General features: G+C 43.3%; 2 protein-coding genes across 5 annotated transcripts in view; one reads left to right on the top strand and one right to left on the bottom strand.

Annotated features, from left to right (window-relative positions):
- The window catches only part of MCPH1 (microcephalin 1), a 266,528-nt gene that overhangs the window by 54,378 nt on the left and 191,673 nt on the right, over positions 1 to 20,477 (bottom strand). The gene's annotated exons all lie outside the window — the stretch shown is intronic.
- Positions 17,956 to 20,477, top strand: part of ANGPT2 (angiopoietin 2) — a 55,366-nt gene continuing 52,844 nt past the window's right edge. For both annotated transcript variants that reach the window (XM_045879587.3, XM_045879588.3), the window contains exon 1: positions 17,956 to 18,563. In XM_045879587.3, the coding sequence (XP_045735543.1) occupies positions 18,279 to 18,563 (285 nt within the window). In that variant the 5' untranslated portion in view covers positions 17,956 to 18,278. The remainder of the gene's footprint in view (positions 18,564 to 20,477) is intronic.

The following is a 20,477-nucleotide window of genomic DNA, read 5'->3' on the forward strand; positions in this document are numbered from 1 at the left end:
GATCACACTACATAGGTCAGCTCTGACTTGCAGTATTTTTTATTCCTTTAGCCAGCTTCATTCTGTAAGGCCTTTTCGTTCTTGACAATATGTAAAATTCATATTTACTTACTAAATTTATATATTTGTTATTTATTAAATTCACATGTGTAACATGTGTGTGTGTATCTCTTGCACTAATACAACACGCATATCCCATGACAGTAGGGGTTTTGTATGTCTTACTGCTATGGGACACGCAGTCAGTTACTGGTCTCAATTCTTTCTCCTTGTATCATGCTTACAAAAACTGCTGGGCACCTAATACTCAGCAAGACACTGTGCTAGGCAAGATGAAAAGTGACATTTCACTGAAGGGGTTTTCGTTTACTACAGAATACAATGATCATGGGTCCATGGCTCAATTCAATCCGACGAATACCCAAATGCCTGGAGTTTAATAAAGTGCAGAACTTCGGAGCAGAAAGAGACTTCTCCTCAAGGACTGTCGCCCTCAGAGAAAACTTCATGGAAAAGCATTTTATGGGGAAAAAAGTAGAACCTTAAGGATGGGGGAGGCTTTGGAAACAGAGAACTTCACATGGGCCAAAGACTCTAAGAAAGACCAGGAAGAAGAACACAGGGATGGGAGATGGCACACTCTCTGAGAAACACAGGGTTTGTGATGGGGACAAAGCAGAGAAGGAGATGGCTGGAGAGCCACACTGTGGAAGGACCCCAAGGATGAGGATCGCAGACAACGGTGTCCTTGGATGGAGGAGGGAGGGCCAGGTATCAGTGCTCTAGTTCTTGTGTTGCGTGGTGAGTTCAGAGTATTTATTAAATAAATTTTGGTATTAAAAGACAGACAAAAACAATCCAGTGAAAAAGAAGGCCCCCATGCACGGAGCACTAAAGAGGGCATGTCCTGAATCAAGGATTGTGAGTAATCCAATTGTGAACATCTGAGGTTACGGAGGCAAATACGCAGACGGATTGGTTATTTGCTTTGGAGTCAGACTGGGGTTTGGATTCTAGCTCTGCAAGCTCAGTTCACTTCACTGGATTTCAGTTTCCTCAACTGTGAAACAGCATTTCTTACCTTGAAGAGTCATTATGCGGCTGGAAAGAGCGAATGTAAGTGAAGTGGCTGACTAACCCACCACTGTAACAGGGAGCATCTAGGAGTCCGTTAAGACATGCAAAGCATTATTACAAGTGCTTCACACACACAGTAACGTGCAGCCACCATGCTGACATCAGAAGGGATGGTGGGGGCATCTGAAGCCGCGCCTCCCCGCTGAGCCGCCCAGTGGCACCATATACCTTCCCACCCCCCGATCACTGAGCCCAGGGCTGGAGGCTACACAACGTGGGCAGGAATCCCATCACAGCCAATGCTGACCGGTTTAGAAAAGTTCCAACGTAATTTAAAATTTATCCCAAAGTACTGAAAATCAGATAGTAAACACAGAACCACACAGAAGTTGGGGCATTTTCTTCACATAACTAACTTTCTTGTAAGAATGTCTAGTAAGAACCATCAGAGGATACTGTTCTGTTTTCACATGAGATCCTGATGTTTAGGTTACATGCTAATGATCAAAAAGAAAACCAAGGGAAAGACAGGGAATGATTGCTTTTATCCCTAACTTGTGCTCTTCTCGGTGATATTCACATGTAAAATTCCATTGCTTTTCTTGGTTCCAGAGTTACAAACAGTACAAGGGCATCGGATTTCAGAATAACAAGTAGAAACTAGCAGCAAATCCAAATCCATCCCCCATTAAAAAAGACATATATGGCTGAATCTTGGAACAATGAAAGCGTTAGGAGCACCAACCCCTGTGCATTCACAAATCCACATATAACTTTTGATTCTCCAAAAACTTAATTAATAGCCTATTGTCGACCGGAAGCCTTGCTGATAACAAGCAGGTGATTAACATATATGTTGTATGTATTATATACTGTGTGCTTACAATGAAGTAAGCTAGAGAAAAGAAAATGTTACTAAGAAAATCAGAAGGAAGAGCAAATACATTTATAGTACGGCACTTGTCGAAAAAGAATCCACATGTAAGTGGACCTGCAGAGTTCAAACCATTATTGTTCAAAGGTCCACTGCACTTAATGGTTCTGAGTCAATAACACTCAACGTACAGAAGTATTACAAGCGTACGGTATGTATCTGCAGGAATAAGAACCAAAGAAGTGTTCGCACAATATGCTAATAAGCAGCATGCTGGCCCCTGGGAAGTCACCTGGCCGCCCCGCAACCTTGCTACCTCATCTGTGAATGAACGCTCTTTCTGAGTCTCTCTCCAACTTGGAGGTCCTTTTAGTTTGAAGAGATAAAGGGCCACAGGCTAGATCAAGAAAGCGTTAACACTTGACTTAATACCTGTTAATGCTTGAATCCTAGTCAGCTTGTGAAGAGAAGTATTGGCGAATGTCACATGACTTCAGTAGGCTAGGGGAGACCTCTGTCTGTGGTTGGCTGGCATCCAAGCTCCAAGCCTTTGCTGAAACAATCCCCGCCTCATGGGTCCCGGTGGGATGCAGAGCCGCTTTCCCACCATGGAGTCTGGAAATGCCAGATTCTCACTTTCCCAGCTCACTTGGCTGCTAGGGCATGGGTAACCTAGGGGTTAAAATCTGACCCTCGTGACCAAAAGAAGCAGGAATCAGGCAATGCTCTTTGGCGGGGTTGGCCAAGTTTGGTAGGGCTGGCTACAAATCTGGCTCCTGCTGGTTTGGGGTTTGCGGAAGTAACACCTCACTAGGCCAGCTCTGTGTGGGAATTATGAATGCAGCTTAGGCTATGTAGTGTCATTATTATTGTCATTTTTTGAACTACCCAATATCCTTTCAATCAATTCCATTTCCACATAAATCAGAAGGCATCAGTTTCTCTCACTCAGATAACTAAGGACCCTGGCTGTGAGTGCTGACCTGCTTTGGGGACATAAAGAGTTGTTGGATACCCCTTATTTGTCTTATTTTTCTAAAACCATCACATTATCTTATTTTCTCAGGATAATTTGCAAACCACTTGGCATATACAATCGAGCGTTAAATTACAGGGTCAATTTCAAGCCTGCAATAACAACAAAAGTATGAATAAAATGTCCCAAACTCTACCTGTTAATCATACGCATAGCACTTTTCATAAAGGAGCCCAAGGCCAACATTTTACTTACTGACAGACAGGGCTTGATCAGAGGGTGACAGGTCAGCTCTGACATGGTGAGGACTGATGGTGTTCAATATCTAGTTAGATCCACTGGGGGATGGCTGCTATCAGTTATTTCTCCAGGAGATGGATCTTAAATCTCATTCAATGAAGCAATCTTTCCTTGAACATTAATCATATGGAGAATGGGACTGAGGAAGGGCAGTAAACTTTGCACCAGACGCTGTGCCCCATACTTTGCCAATGCCACTGAATTCTCCAGATAACCCTGTCACAACTGTTCTCAAGTAACAGATGGAGAGAGTAAAGGCTGCAGGTAGTTAAGGCTGATAAGGAAGAGGCAGATGTCAGGTGGGTCTGTAGGAAATGAGAGAGGTTCTCCTACCCTTGGAGGTAGCCCCATCTGGGGCTGTTCCCAGTGTTTTGAGACACCCTCGGGCCAGTAGAGCCTTGGAAGTCCACCTTGGTTTGAAACATCCAGACCTGATGACCCAGGCCCCGTGTTTGCTCTTGGAACGCTGGCCCACTGCTAGGATCTCCGGGTTAATTCTGCATAAAACCCAGGCACTCTGCCCTGTGAAGTAGCTCCAGGAATAATCAAGTCTGTGGGCTAGAGAAGTCAAACTGTATTCCCAACATTTAAGCTATCTCATAGGAGCTAGAGTGAGCAGCGCTAGGACCAGCGTCCGAGTTTGAGTCATACAAGGCATCATTCATCTTTCGCGTTGATCTGCCCAGTTTCTTTTGAGAAGCAGTGCATCTATCTGCTCAGGCCCTGAATGAGCCCGTTTCTCACTGAGAAGCTTTCTGATGGGTCTCCTACCCTGAACTCTCCTGTGTGAATGACAGAGTTTTTGAAATGGCCAGACACCATCCCTGGGTTACAGATGTCCAAATATACATCTGGCATGCAGAATTTTGATTGCTGACCAACCTACACCTGATTCTATTCTGTGTTCTCTAATCTACTGGCCTTTTGGTAACGATGAAATAGTCTATTCTGAAAAAGGAGGAAAAAGACAATTACATAGTGAGGTTTAGATTATGTTTAGGAAAAAATGGTCAACAAGTATTTTTCTCTTTTAATTATTAAAACATTTTAAATATATCCTAAAAAAGAAAAAAGAAAGTAAAAACAGGCCTAGAGAAGTTGGATATTAGCTCTTGTGTTCTGAACACAGGCCTATTTTTGAGCCCTAAATAAGCACATTATGGAAAGGGGTTTCCCAAAGTTTTAGGCTTCAAGCCTTATTGTTTTTTCACTTTCCTTTTGCCAACTAAAATGTTGTTTAGAATTGATACTGGATAGCGAACAGCTGCAAGTTCTGGCTGAGTGTTTTCCTAGAAATACCAGTTCCAGAAAGAATTTCCACCCGTTTCCCTCTCCCATGAGCCTTCACAGTGGATCAAACTGATTCTTCTCAAAGATCATGGTTCAAATGTTTACCAGAGCAGTCGAGCATCTGGGAAACAATACCAGGGCGGTATTTTTAGCTGTTGGTCAAAGGAGAGACCACTTCTGATCTACCCAGTGGGTGAGCAAGACAGGAAAAGCCCCCATTTCCAATTCACAAAGAGAGGAGCTATTCTGCTGTCTCACGGGAGGACATGCACGCAAAGGAGAATTTGTTCTCTGCGACACCCAGTTGAGGACTGGTCTGACTTTTCTTGGAGCTACTTTGGAGGCAGGTGGAAGACACAGACACTGGATTAATTAGGCTCTGGATCACTTAGGTCCTGTGCAGGAGATTAGTATGAATCCTCACCAGCTCCTTCCAGATTATAGGATTACTGATAATTCCCTAATTTGCATTTCTTCTACGTCTAGTACAATGTCTTTCATTTGTTGAACTGAATAAGAGGAAACGACTGAAAACGGACAGGGTTATAATATTATAGAACTGTGTTCCGTCACTTACTAAACCTAACACAACCCTGCAGTTCAGGGGCATGCTGAACATCATTCTGCCCTTAAAGAAGGGAAACGTGTTATCGTGGAAGATAACCAAATGCAAGCCCTTTGTCTTAGAGCAGTCGTCCAAAAGAAGGTCTAAACATGTTTTGAACAAGAAGGGCAGAGTAAGTGTTGCTAGCAAGCACACAACTAAACAGCTACAGTGTTTGGGGGAGGCTGCAAGGAGGCAACACATTTTAACACCCTTGCTAATGCTAATGCTAATTTTGGGGGAAGCTGTATTAGTTTGTTGGCGTAGCTGTAACGGAGTGCCACATACTGAGTAGCTCCGACATCCCAAATGTCTTCCGTCACAGCTCTGGAGACTGGAGGTCGAAGATGAGAGTGTCCACAGGCTGGTTCCTTCTGAGACCGGAGGGAGAATGTGCGCCAGGTCTCTCCCAGCTTCTGGTGGTTTCTGGTGATCTTTGGTGGTTCTTGGCTTGCAGAAGCATCAGCCTGACCTCAGCTTTCATCTTCACATGGTGTCCTCCCTGTGTGTGTGTGTGTCTGTGTCCAAATCTCTCCTTTTTATAAGGACACCAGTCATATTAGATTAGGGTCCATCCTTCTACAGTTTGGAGTCACTACTGTAATTTAACTAATTCTATTTCCAATGATCCTATTTCCAAAGAAGGCCTGATTCTGAGGTGCTGGGAGTTAGGACTTCAGTGTATGAATTTTTAGGGGACCCAACTGAATCAGAGCAAAGGCCCTCAGAGAAATGACAGATCTATAAAAAAGTTACCTTGCTCCTAATTATGTCTTGCAGATTTTATTTTCAATCACTTGTAGCATCTCATAGACACTATGAAGTAACTTTATACAGACCAGCCTGGGTCTTCTTTATTTACTATCTCCTCTAGAGCAGAAATCTAGAGAACAGGACAATATGCCAGAATCCACAGAACTTGCACCAGTGGGATTGTGGTCAAGGGTCAAGGCTGATGACAACACTCCGCTATTTCACTTTATCTAGAAAAACCTAGATTGTTCAGATTTATGCAATTTACGTAGCTGTTGTTTTTCATTATTTTCCTATGCTATTTAATACTAAGTCATTTAACAAAACTGGCACTGATATTGATCACGAACATTACATCACAACTGAATGTGCATGAAGTTGCGTTCATCACCTCCCCCGCCTTCCTCTGCCCCTGGGCTCCCATGTGTCACCAACCAGCTAGCTGCCATCATTCTTCACTCTTCCCTCTCACTCCTATATCTGGTCTTGTTATGATCCTGTTGGTCCACTCCTCGGGTTTTTTGAATCTGTATCTCGGTGTCCTTCATTGTTTGGGGAAAATCTGCAAACTGACTGCCCTGTTCTTTCTCCTCTCCACTCCTCAAATTCCACCCTTGAGGTCCCTCGCCTTCTTTCCCAGCGCCCACCTCCTGGTCTCTCCATACTGGACTCTCAGATGAATCCCTCTGACTTATCTTTCAACTCAGTGAGTCTCTCTTCAGATCTTTAGATGCATCTAATCTTTTTGATCTCTATGAATTTCAGTTATTGTATTTTTTTTTATTTCATTAGGTTTTCTTTTTAAGTGTACCAGATTTTTTCTTCTTTAGTGTTATGACCCTTTAGGTGTTTTCAAGATTTTATATCTTCAAAGCATGGTAAGTGCTATGGGTTGAACTGTGCCCCCCCTCCCCCAAGTTGTAAATCTTAACCTCCAAATGTGGCTTTCTTTGGAAACAGGATTGTTGCAGACGGAACTAGTTAAGCTGAGGTCATAATGGAGTGGTATGACTGGTGCTGTTATAGGAAGAGAGGCCCATAAAGACACAGGGACACACACAGGAGAGTGACATGTGATGACCAAGGCACACAATGGGGCTACATGGTTGTAACCTAAGGAATGCCAGGGATCATCAGCAAACCACCAGAAGCTATGCAGAGGCAAGGAACGGTTCCCATACAGGCTCTTCACACCTCTAGCTTCCAGGACTGGAAGATAATAATACCTCTGCTGTTTTAGGCTCCCCAGTTTGTGGCATGTTGTTACAACAGCCTGAAGAAACTAATCCAGTATGGACGGTTATTTCATAAAATGTAGCTGATAGGTTCCATTTATAAAGTTCTTGCCGGTCTGCTTTGGCCATCTCTTCTTTCTGCGGACTTTTGCTAATGAGACCATGTCTGCTTACATGTTCATTTATTCTTGCGAGGTACTCATTTTCTTTGGGAAATTATCTGTAAGAATTCTTTGAGACTTAATGATGAAGGTGCATTTTAAAAAATATATTTTATTTATCTATTTGAGAGACAGAGAGACAGAGAGACGGAGAGCACAAGTGGGGAGGAGACAGAGAAGCAGGCTCCTCGCTGAGCAGGGAGCCCGATGCGGGACTCGATCCCAGGACCTTGGGATCATGACCTGAGCAGAAGACAGATGCTTCACTGACTGAGCCACCCAGGTGCCCCATGAAGGTGCATTATTTTGGAAAGGATTCACTTTTGCTACAAAACTGGGGGTGTGGAGGTGGTAGGGAGGGGTTGATAGCACTAGCCCGGGACCACTTTAGAAAAATTCAGCATGACTTGAGTTTTTTTCCAACCACCTAATTTGCTCTGTAAAACTAAAAAGGGTGCTCCTGTGGTTACGATCCTCAGGGATGGGCTCCCCCTTTCTGTTTATTGTCAGGCAGCACGGACAGGTTTCCTTCTGCCCCAGGCACTGCAGGTAGAGTCCCTGGGGCCCCACCTTCATGGAGGGGGTGCCTCTCAAACTCTCCACTGGCAGGGCCTTTGTCTCCTCGCCCCACCCTCTGGGCCCTGAAAAGGGAGGTTCAGGTTTGCCATTTGCCAAATGCTTTGAGCGCAAATCTGTTGAATATTCCACTTGATTCCTTTGATCTGTGGCTCCACTTAAATTTGGGCCAAATTTATTTTCTATTTTCTATTTATTATTTTATTTTATTTTACTCTATTTATTATTTTACTCAGCATTTTTAGTTGTTTTATTTTTATTTTTTAAGATTTTATTTATTTATTCATGAGAGACAGAGAGAGAGGCAGAGGGAGAAGCAGGCTCCCCGCAGAGCAGGGTGCCTGATGTGGGTCTCGATCCCAGGAACCTGGGATTATGACCTGAGCCAAAGGCAGACGCTTAACTGACTGAGCCACCCAGGCATCCCACATTTTTAGTTGTTTTAAGTGGAAGAGTCAACGCCAACAGCAAACCAATCCCATTCCCAGAATCCCCATAGCCCATTAGTCCAGAATTCCTACTGATTGTCCCTCTCAAGTCTTCTCGAGCTCCAGGCTCCGTAACATCTGAGCTGCTTGGCTGCGCAGTTTCTCATCTCACTCTCTTCCAGCCTCTCTTCCACAGGGCACTGCAGGGGCCTTTCAAAATCAGATGACTCTACTCCCTCTAGAAAACACGCCCCGTGGCTCCAGGTTCTCTCAGGGTAAAATCCGAATGCCTGAGCCCGACTCCTCAGGAGCTGATTCCGGGGGGGACCTCCAAGTTCACACCTTCCCTGAAGTCTGCTGAATCACATAATTCCTCTTCAGTTCTGTGGTCTCATACTTACTACACATGCTCTTTCTTGGCTTGAAATGTCATTCCCTTCACTTTTGGTCTCTATTTCGGAGGAGGGATGAGTTTTTTTTTTTTTTTTTTTTAAGATTTTATTTACTTGACACACAGAGAGAGAGAGCACAAGCAGGGGGAGCAGCAGGGAGAGGGAGAAGCAGGTTTCCCGCTGATCCGGGAGCCTGACATGGGGCTCGATCCCAGGACCCTGGGATCATGACCTGAGCTGAAGGCAGACGCTTCACCGACTGAGCCACCCAGGCGCCCCACGAGATTCCTTTTTAAGTAAGTGAAACATTTGGATCTAGACACTCACTGAAAGTACTCTTGGCTGCTGACTCAGACCGCATCTCTACTCAGGAGCCTCCCACGTGCAGTGCTCCTGCTCGGAACTGCCCAGAGCCACCAGGACAGGTGTCACGGCTCTGTCCCCGTGTGACAGAATGTGGACCCTTCTCAGCAGACTGTAGAAAAACTGCTGCAAGGATCAGGTCTCTAAACTCACCCCTTGCAGAGACAGCACAAAACTCCAGTTTTGCACTGTTGCTATGGCACACACTCATTTTGGCAGAAACCTGATCACCAGACGATACTAAAATAGCTTCTAGCTCTGTGTGTGATAAACAAATGCTGAAAAGTATTTTTCACCGTGTGTGTGTGTTGTGTGCACGTGTGAGTAGGTGTTAGACTTCTGCATATGGTGTGGGGTTCTCTTGCCTTCAAACTATAATGAAAGCATTCAAGGCTGTCTATTAACTGCCACTGATTTGTGCCCTTAATTGACTGTGTGTCATTTCTATTCGGGACTGTGATAAAACATGGATGGTCTTGCCTGTTATCTGTTATGAGGCCAGCAGAGGGAGCGGGTGAGTACTACCGGTGGATGTGCTACCTGTATTCCCATAGAGGTACCATCTCTAGCAGGTGTCTGTTTTAGTTTTTATTGTAGTCAAGAAAGACTTCTTGACCTATAAGTAAAAAAGATCACTGAAATATGCATCAAGATTTTGGGGGAAAGTAAGTATTTCTTTTTGTGTAAATATTCTACTAGAAGAGTGTTAGGACTTTCATAAACCACTGTTGATATATATATATAGGTGTGTGTGTGTATATATATATATATATTTTTTTTTTTTTTTGAGGGAAACAGATGCCAGGAATTAGGTATCTTAATGCCGCCATAAATGTCCTCTCTTTACAGGCTTTGTACAATTTACTTCCTTTCATTTTTTTTTCTTTTTAATCAGTCTTTCTTTGAATTTAGATACTTTCCTTGAAATAAAACATTTTGGGAATATTAATGGAGCACCAAAGAAATTGAGATAGTGTTTAAGACAAAAAGTGGAGCATATACATATCATATTATTAGGAGAGAATTAAATCATCAGTTGACAACCATACTTAACTTGACCAAGGAACAAGAATGGCATGGAGTTATTTTTATAGGCTTTAATGCAAACTGCTTCCTTTTATGCATAACTATTTGTTTTATTTCTAATGTAATTCTTTAGAAACTATATATAAGTTTTCAAAAATGAGTTTTTATACTTATAACTCCATAATCAAGCCTAATTTCCCACAGGAAGATTTTCTTATATCAAGTCAGTCAGGCAGACAGGAATACCAAAAGGGGGTCATGTGCTTTTTATTTTTTTTACTTCTTTGACATAAGCAAATTTATTTATGTTAACCTATAACCAAGAGAGATAATATATCTTCATGTAAATAGCACATATGACATTTTTATCTCTTATTTTAAAAGGTTTCTCATAATTAAGATAAAAATTTTATAAATTTAGATTAAACAAAGATTAATCAAGATGGCATTAAGCCACTTTCAAAGGAAAATTCACTCTGAGAGAAATTTATATAGTCCTTTAGTAGAATGGTTATGACAAAGAGACTGGGCACATTTCCCACAAGCAAAGAATTTGAATTCTCTAAAAACATTGTTTAAATGGATTTAGGAGCATTTAACAAAAATTATAAGCCTACCTCAAAATCTCTAATGAACCACTGTGTTAGTCAAAGGAAAGAGTCTATTGACTTTATATTGGTCATGGGTATAAGAGTAATCATTGACATAAATCAACTGAAAGAAAATGTTTAGCATTTTTTTTCTATGGGGAGAAAACAGGACACAGAATTACTGGCAAAAATATTATCAGGCTAATGCACTCATCTACTGTTTTAGAATTTCATCCACTGCCTTTTTAAAGTTTTGACTTGTATCTTGACCTTTTGGGCAATTTTTTTTTTTTTTTGATGAGAAGATAAAATACTCCATAAAAATATTAGAGAATGAAAATATTTTAAAATCAAACAGCATTTGAGATAACTTTATATAACAGGAGAATTATATAAACTAAAACATTCCTAAAAATTCAGGGAATTTATGATGAAATCTTAAAAAAAATAGTTACTTGGATATTTTCCAAGGCTCTAATAAATAAAAAGCTTTTTCTCTTCAATCTTTAAAGCTACCTATAATGGACAATGTGGCTTTAAAAAAATCAGCATTCCTTAGCAGACGCTATGCTGGTTCACGGCAGTGCAGACTATAAAAGATTCGGAATCTTTTAAGTTTCCTTAAAAAACGATCTGTCCTCTCTAAATGTCTTCCGGATGGCATTTCATAGCAAATGCTCCACTAAGCTAGAAGGAATGAGTATTTGGTACCTTTTTAATTGAGCTAAGCTGAGTAAGAACGACAGTGACCTGAGAGTCACGTGAAAGAGATTTTTCTGCTATGATTAAGTCTGATTTTTCCATCGGTATAACCTTCTCCCCAAGAGCCTCTGCAGCCCTCCATCGAACAGAAGTGGTGCAGCTGCAAGAAGACAGGTAATTGTCACAGATGAGGCTGATGCTATCTGGGCCCCTGCCCTTTGGTCCCAGCGCTTACTCCCTCTGCTCTGCGAATGAAAACAGGTCTGGTAATGCAGGGGAAATGGCTGTTTCCCAGGAAAGGAAATTGCCTGAAAACACATCTGGCAAAGGGCTTTTTCTCCTTCTCCGGCAGGCAGATCCTTATTTTAACAAAATATACATTTCCTCACCTTCCACAAAGGTGAATTCTCTGCAGCCAGTGCCCCCATTCTAAGTGGGGGGCATTTAATTTGTTCTCTAAATATAATGGGCCAGCTATTTTATGTCACATGCTACCTATATTTAATTGGATGGGAAATTGTGCTAACTAGGCATCATACCTCATTTCAGAACTGTGTGTATTCTAAAAGGTAAATCATCCTCTTCTAGCTATTTACATTTGATGAAACTAAAGAGGCAAAGAAAGGAGAAATCAACAGTTGGTAAAGCCAGGAAATTGAGAATGTAGCTAGAATGTATGTATAAAGCTTAACTGATGCAGTTAGAGAATCGGTGGGATTTCCAGAGATTCTATCCTAAGCTAGTTCACACAATTTGATTTTTTAAGTCTGCACTGATGTGTGCACTTCTGAGAGGACCTCCCCTGCTCACGGACACCAGAGGTCCAGGATACTGAAGCAGGCACCTGGTGGGCTCCACACACGACCCAGGAGTTCCAGCTCAAGATGACCAAAGGCTGCGAGAAGTCTCTGGCAGTGAAATGGAGTCCGTCCCTGGGGATGTGTATCTGTGCTGCACAGGGGTGACCGCCAGGATGAAATGGCCCTCCGAAGACATTAAAGCTTTGCCATGTTAAAATCAGGGTAAAAAATCATTGCTTTAAATTCTCCTTAAATTTATCACCATTGATGGAGAAGAAAGGCCCAGAGACACATTGGGCTGAGGGGATTCTTTTTTTTTTTTTTTAATTTTATTTTATTATGTTATGTTAATCACTCTTTGCAACAATGGGGATGGAACTAGAGGGTATTATGCTAAGCAAAATAAGTCAATCAGGGCTGATGGGATTCTCATCACCCCACTTCACTGAGCCTTGATTTCCATGGCTATCCTGGGGGCAAGACTTATCTTCCAACGGGATGTGTGTGTGTGTGGGGGGGGGTGTGTTCACAGTTAACGCTTTTTTTTCTTTTCCTTCTGTCTTTATGGTAACTTGAAGGGGCCTTTTCTTTGGCTCTTTTTTTTTTTTTTTTTTTCCCAAACCTCATGGCTGGGAATTACCTTTCACCTGCCAGGTTCGAGATTTAATGGTAGTTCAACATGATTAGGAACTCGAGAGAGAGGCATCACCAAAGTTTTTGCAAATGGCTCTAGATTCCATTTGTAGATAAAGTTCAATTCAACATATATTGAAATCGAGTAGAAACAGACATCTTCCGTGAAACTTATAAAGAAATCACTATAGAGGGAGCCTCCTTTTGGAAAGGTGAAATGCTGATTTCCTTCCCTCCCTTCCAGTCGTGCCTTCATCTTTAGCTCTCCTTCATTACTATTTACAATTTGGAAATAAAAGTAGTAAAAATAACTTTCTCTAACAACAATTTTATGTCTGCTGAACTTTCTAATGGTTTTCCCTGTGCACTGAACATTAAATTGTACATAAACATGTTGACTGATTTTATTTAGCCAATTTTTAAAAAGCCAGGGAGAGGGAGGGAGATGGACGAATGTCTCCAAAGCTGTTCCTAGCTCTGGCATGCCAGGCAGGCGCCTCAGTGTCTTGAGTGTGCCTGTCCGCCTACAAATGGCTAAAAATTGAAACAGGGTGTCTCCAGCCTCATTTATTAGGGTATTTCAGTTCCGCAAGTCCCTCCTATAGCAACATAGCACTTTCCAAAAATTAAGGCCACATTGGCCAGGGGGCAGGCAGTGCTGGGACGAAAGTGTTCTGCTCTGGGTGGTGGTGAGCAGAGTGGGCGTGAGACAGCTCTGGAGGCTCTGGGCAGATGGGACAGCTGAAGCCTTAGGCTCAAAGGGTCAGCAGATGTGGGAGATCCGTGTGCCTCTTAGTACCTGAGTACCTTCCATGTGTTTTCCAATCAGGGATGGGCTTCTCAGAGCAGACATCTGCCAGGTTCACCTACTGGGATTTTAACAGTTCAGAAAGCTACACTCCCCCCTCTCCCTGGACTAGTCTGTCCCACTTCCATCCCTTAATTTGTCCAACAATTTAACCATCCAGTTAAATCCTGAATATTAAACTGGCTCAACTCTACAATAGAGATCACATAGGCCGACTCGAAAATTCTGTTTGGCTATCCATGGCTTGGGGGCGGCCCCACTTTGCGCTGTTCCAAAGCTTGTATCCTTTTTTTTTTTTGGTTTCAGGGTCCCTGAGACATCATTCAAACAGAGCCTAATGTCTGAGATCCTCTGAGATGGCTCTGGGTGACCTGGGCCTCTCGAAGATTGTGGTAGGTCAGAGTCCATGATCCAGACAGAAGTGGATGTCCATCTACATGGACCTACATTTTGGGAGGGGACAGCGAGGCCACGAACAATGGGAGATCCTCTGGCATTTCCCACACATTAGAGCTTTCGTTCCACAGGCCAAACTGAAGCATGGTCAGAGTTCTTTGTCATGCTGACCTCTTCCAGCAATAGGGAAACGTGGTGGTTTCTCCGGTGCCATCAAACATGATTTCCCTTGTTATAGAGCAAAATGCAAGGAGAGCTTGAGACAGTTCTACTGAAAATAATGGGAGCCTCCAAAATTTCAGCTGATGACATACAGTATGGGGGAGAAAACAAACATTATTAAGAAAATAAATAATGCCATGCACAGCTGTCCGGCAGAACTGTTAGGAAAAAAAATGGTTGGGCAGGAAGGCAGCTTTTGGGAAGGCTGTAATAATATTTCTCATCTCATAGCTTCATCTGCCTTTGCTATCCCATCGGCAGGGCGCTGAAGAAAACTCAGCATTCTCTTTGAAAACGCACAGTTAACAACAGTTCTGAGCAGCACAGTCAGGTCTCATTCAGAGTGGGTGGGGATCTGGGCTGGGGCAGGAGTGGTCACACAGCTACCAGCGGACCACCCCCATGGGCCCCTCTGTGGCCAAGGACAGGAGGGTCACCTGTTGCTCCTGTTCTTCCATGAGGCTCCCCAACCAGCTCTGCCTCTTCCTTCTAGGCCCTCCTTCTGGCTCCCCTAAGTTACTGCAGGGGCCTTGCATCTGCTTTACACCGGAGTCCGGTTTCTAAGCATGCCTTCCCGGCCTTGCATTATAGATCCAGCTTCAAAGTGGCGCTTTCTTTTTGGTCAAAGGTTCCTGCCCCTTTCGCAAGTCCCTTCTTCCTGGCTGGTCCCATGCTTCTCAATTCTTTAAGAAGCCACGCCGCGATCTGAGACAGGGGAGAGTTGCTTGTTTACATTGGCTGTGCCTTTAGAATGGCCTCACTCCCCATGTCCCATCCCCACCCCGGCAGACTCTGTTAGGTTCTAACTCAGGGGCAGCAAACGGCAGCCCTTGGTCTGGTTTAAATGGCCAGGGAGCTAAGAATGATTTTTATATCTTTAAATGGTTGAAATTCACATTTAGGGGTCCACAAATAAAGCTTGTCTGGAACACAGTCACCCTCCCCCATCCATGGACTGTCCACGGCCACTGTTATGCTACTAGGGCAGAGTTGTGTAGCTATGACAGAGATGGGATGGCCCGCAGAGCCTCCAATATTAGGCTATCTGACTATCTGACCCTTTACAGAAATAGTTCGCCATCCCCTGGTCTAAGCAGAGCTTCCCCGCAACTCTCCGGTAATAATTTCCATTTAGGAACCTACAAAGAGCTGCTCAGTGCACATTCTGACCTTGAAGGGACAGATAAGAAAGCATCCATGTCACCGCCTGGGGGGTCAGTGCCCCAGCAGCAGCATCTCCCTCTGGATGCCCCCCAATCCCTCCTCTCACCCCGCCCTATTAGTTTATGGGTCTCCCTCATTCTCGTCTGAAGGGCAAAGCGCATTATCCATCCCCAGTACCCAGCAGAGGGCCTGATACAAACCAGCAGACTAGAAGTACTATCTGTACAACCTCTTCCGGCAGCTACCTTTTAAAACCACCCCACTTGCCTGGAAGGCAGATGAATGATTTTTCAAATGGGGAATACCCTTAGACCAAGCACGGTGTATGTACCCTATGTTTCTGCTTCCCATTCAGAGGATAATAACACAGTTGCAATACTTGATGGCGGTAGAGGTGCTTCCCATTGAACAGAAAGTACTGACAAAGAAAGGAATATTCGGGGCACCTGGGTGGCTCAGTTGGTTGAGCAACTGCCTTCGGCTCAGGTCATGATCCTGGAGTCCCGGGATCGAGTCCCACATCGGGCTCCCTGTCAACAGGGAGTCTGCTTCTCCCTCTGACCCTCCCCCGTCTCGTGCTCTCTCTCTCTCATTCTCTCTCTCAAATAAATAAAATCTTTAAAAAAAAAAAAAAAAAAGAAAGAAAGGAATATTTGGACATGACTAGTCTACATCATTTCAATCCTAGAAGGCACTACAGAGAAAGAATCATTTTGTTTTCCAAGTGAGCTGAGGCTTAGAGAAGTTAGCATCTTCAAACCCAGGGCTTGTCTTCGGAGCCTACACGCCTCCCCCTACAGTTACTAGTGTGAATGGGCGCATTTTCTTTAATTTCTTCCTTCGGTGGAAACCACAGACCAGAATCATGGTGGAATCAACCTCTTCTGCTCTAGGACCCTCCCCGAGCACAAGTGCTAGCTTTCCCAAGTGACAGAACCCTCTGGGAGTCTGGCCAAGTCTATGAACCCCTTCTCAGAAAATGACACGTGCGACTTTATTCGGACATTAAGTAACAAGATCTGGGGGTGAGTCTGATGACAATGTAGTGCTGAGTGCAAGCGACAGCTTGAGACACTGTACCAAATCAACTACAGTTTCTACTGATGAAAAAGCCACAGACATTGACCACTGTTGCTTATGACCTATATCCATAGTTAAAGAGGCTATATTTCAGTTACAGTTTCGTGAAGAATGAAGACATATTTTATGCTGAGGTTCATGGATGCCTTGAATGGAGCTCAGGTTAAGAACCCCGGCTCTAGAAGTAACCTGGGAGCCAGTCCATGCACAGGAGGGATGTTTTTAAAGGTCTAATTAGGTCTCTTGAAAACACAGGTTTCAGGAAAACAGAATTCACTACACAAATTCCATGAGCACCCAAGAATTAAAATCATAATTCTAGAATGCTCTGCAAGCTGCTCGTGCATGATTTAGACTGACTCTGACTTTCATGGGTAGAGTGGTCTGACAAGTCAGGGTGCAGATATGCTTCCACTGACCGGGAAGAACAGAGCCTGTGCACTGAGATACAAACAGACCGTGGCTAAGATTCCAAGGCTTTTCCCCTTGCACACTCTGGCTGGTTAGCATACTGTTAATCCCTAAAGTATTAAGTTTTAGTTATTAAAGGAAGTCACCCAGGGGACTGACAGAGCCATAGAATTGAAATAGAAAAATCTTGGGAGTTAATGCAACCCCGGAATTTTACAGATAAGGACAGTAGAGCTCAATGAAGAAAGAGAGGTGATGTGCCTGAGTGCAACACAGAGTGGGGCTGATTTAACTGATACTGGAAAAAAAAAAATTACAAAATGATGGGATTTGAGCAAATCCTGACCTGAAACAGAAAAAGTTTGTGTTCCTCCCTCACCATCCTCTTATTTAAATTCTGATTTCTCTGTGTATTGTAATTTGACGGACCATTAATCTGTCCAGTATATTTTACTTTGAATATTGAAGTGGATATTTTGTGTAAAAGATGAAGTGTCGGAGCTCAGAAACTTGTTTTCCCAACACAATTTAATGAAGTGCAATCTTCCTCTCTGACCCTTTTATAAGCGAAAATTTTGTGTATGTAGCTAATAGTTCAAAAATCAAGAAATACCCATGAAAACTATTTTCCCTATGAAAAGGCAGAGAGTTTACAAGAGCAAGACTTCTTCTTCCTCTTTGTTTGTAATAACAAAAATAAACCAAAATCCTGACATATTTGTAGTATTTTTATTCCTAAAGGAAAAAACAGGAACTTTCATTGTACTTTAAAGTTATTACCCCAGATATTTTACCAGCTAAGCAATGTGAGATCAGTCTCAGACATGAGAGACCCGCTGCTCTCTCGAGGAAATGCTCAATTAGGGTGGTGCCTCTGAAACACTCAGGGGTCCTGTAACTGATCGGTTTTTCCCAGAGGGTTCCTGCAGCATATAGCCCTGGTTGAACAGCACACATCATGCTCGGATTTTTCCTGTTGCCTGGCTAGTGACCCCCCTACAGGAAGATAACAGACACGCCAGGAGGGCGGAGCAGCTTGCTACACATGTCTGGCTGCTCTTATCAACTTATCATATAAGGAAAGGAAAGTGATTGATTCGGATCCTGACACCGCAGAATCTGGAGGAAGAGAAACAAAGCAGCATTAACGCCGGTCTGTAAAGTGAATACAGCCCTCAGGAATGAGCAGGGTTATTCTTTCTACTGCCATCTGACAGTTCACTGCAGGACCGACCCACCGGAGGGAAGACAGCATTAACAATCAAGTTCCTGCTGGAAAGGGAGGGAAGAGACTCCCACTGATGGTCCTTAAACCATGGCCGCAGAGCCCCGCATCTGAGAAGGCAGCTTAGGACCGGGATTCCCATGTGCCTTCGAGTTTGCTAAGCTGCTGGTTTATTACCAAAAGAAAGAAAGAATGTGGCAGATTGTTTTCTTTACTTTGAGCTGTGATCTTGTCCTAGCCGCAGCCTATAACAACTTTCGGAGAAGCATGGACAGCATCGGGAGAAGGCAGTATCAGGTTCAGCACGGAGCCTGCAGCTACACTTTCCTCCTCCCAGAGACAGACAACTGTCGCTCTTCTAGCTCCTACGTGCCCAACGCCGTGCAGAGGGACGCACCACTAGATTACGATGACTCGGTGCAGAGGCTACAAGTGCTGGAGAACATCATGGAAAACAACACTCAGTGGCTAATGAAGGTAGGAAAAAAAATCATTTTTACTTGGTGAACAGTTGAAGCTAATAAGATCAGCTTGGTTTTAACAGCCAAAGGCAATGAGCACAGGAGATAGTTAGATGGTGGCTAATACCTTCGAATGAATTATCATTTCTTTTATTCTATCCCAGGGTGTAAATTAGTTCAGGGTGGGAAGTGAAAAGGATTATTTGAGAAGAATGCCAGAATCCACAGAGAAAGAGATCTCCGAGTTCGGAATCTTTATTTAATAAAGTAGGGAAAGTGCACTTCTCTGCAAAACGTGTAGGCTGTGTTGTTTGTGTAAGTGGTTTAAACTCAGTAACACCCCGTTACCAGGGATGTTATAAACTGGTTGCAGGCAAGTGGGGTCGGGGGAAGCTGTAAGCAACAGCGGTGCCGGAGCCAGGAGCCAGGAAAAACGTGACAATCATGCTAATTACTGAGACATAACGGATGGAGTAAAGTGCTTTACCAATTTCCTGAATTTATTTACTAAAATAGACTGCGACTCTTGGTAAATGGAAGGAAATTTAATAAAGCAGACTTTACGTTTCTCAGAACCTGAGGGCTTTACCCTGAAGGGTTTGTCATTTTGTAAATGGGGTAAGTTTTGCAAGGGTCTGAGGGTCTGTCCGGCACCCAGCCCCTTAGCTGCAGCCGCAGGCTGTGAAGGTCACCCACGTGGGACGGGTGCGCAGGGCATTTGCTGCAGCTGGTCATGTTCGCAGGGCTATCATGATACACAGTTTCACAGACATTTCAGTGGGGGTTTAACCCAAACAGGATATTGAAAGCTCAGTTTTTCTTTCACAAGTGATCATTTTCCTCATGTACATGTGGGGGCTATTTCTACAAAACCCAGTCTCCCTGAAATTTTTCTTGACATGGACTTTGTATATATATTCTAAAGGAGGCTTAAATTGTGGCAATAGACTAATCATTAACTATTATAATGACAGTACATCATGGTGCTTACACAGTACAGAAGGTAATTCACTTCATTCAAGACCTTGCCCCAGAAAGAATTCTCAGCCTTTCATTTCCCCATAAACTTTGTTAGGATACTTTATCTTAATCTTAGAATAGATCGTAGCTCCAAATCTGTGTTTCTCATTAGCTGTCCTCTTCAGAGAGGAAGGACCAAGTTACGACTGGCGTCTAAGCCGGAATGAATGAGCGCCCTCAGCACTGCGTTCGCTGAGACCAGAGTAGCCGCCGCAATGCAGACACAGAAAACAACAAACGCCCACCAGGAAGGCCTGCTGTGTAATACTCAGCTCAGTACTAATTATCTTTGAAGGCACTAGCCCTTCTGGGCAAATTCTCCCCCAGGTTTTCCTCTTTTCCAAAGAAGGTCCCCGGGGTGTGCACTTTTAAAATCTTCAGTAATTCATACATGTACATAAAAAGAAGCTGTTCATTCACAGATGGAGTTTTATAAAAAGTACATAGCAACACAGGTTCAAACACTTGGAAGACAAAATACGTGGAAGACAAACTGCATCCTAAATGCCTGCTCACTCTGACATCCTATTTAATTTTAAATTGTCATGCTTACGCTGAACCACGTCCCTACATCCACAGTGCGGTTATGCCAGGGCTAATAGCCACGGCGAGAGATGAAAGATACATCGTACATAGTAAACATCCTAATCTGCCCGACTGGTACATCCTCTCTTAAAATAAACAGTCAAGAAACCTGGAGGAATGTTTTGCCAAATGCAAGATTGTTAAATTGTATTTGCTTAATGAAGCCCACAGTTAGTATACCTGAAAAACTCCATGGTCAAGGCTCATATTTCTTTCTTAGATAAACAACCCCCTTCTCTTGGACCTTTGAGATGCTGTTTAAAGAAGGAAAGGGACAAGAAATTCTACATGAAGAGACTAACATTTTTTCCTTTCCCGGTTCAAT

This window comes from Mirounga angustirostris, unplaced genomic scaffold, assembly GCF_029215605.1.
Source record: "Mirounga angustirostris isolate CCGP_5_RB_7025 unplaced genomic scaffold, mMirAng1.0.hap1 SCAF_2, whole genome shotgun sequence".
In the NCBI taxonomy this organism is placed as follows: Eukaryota; Metazoa; Chordata; class Mammalia; order Carnivora; family Phocidae; genus Mirounga; species Mirounga angustirostris.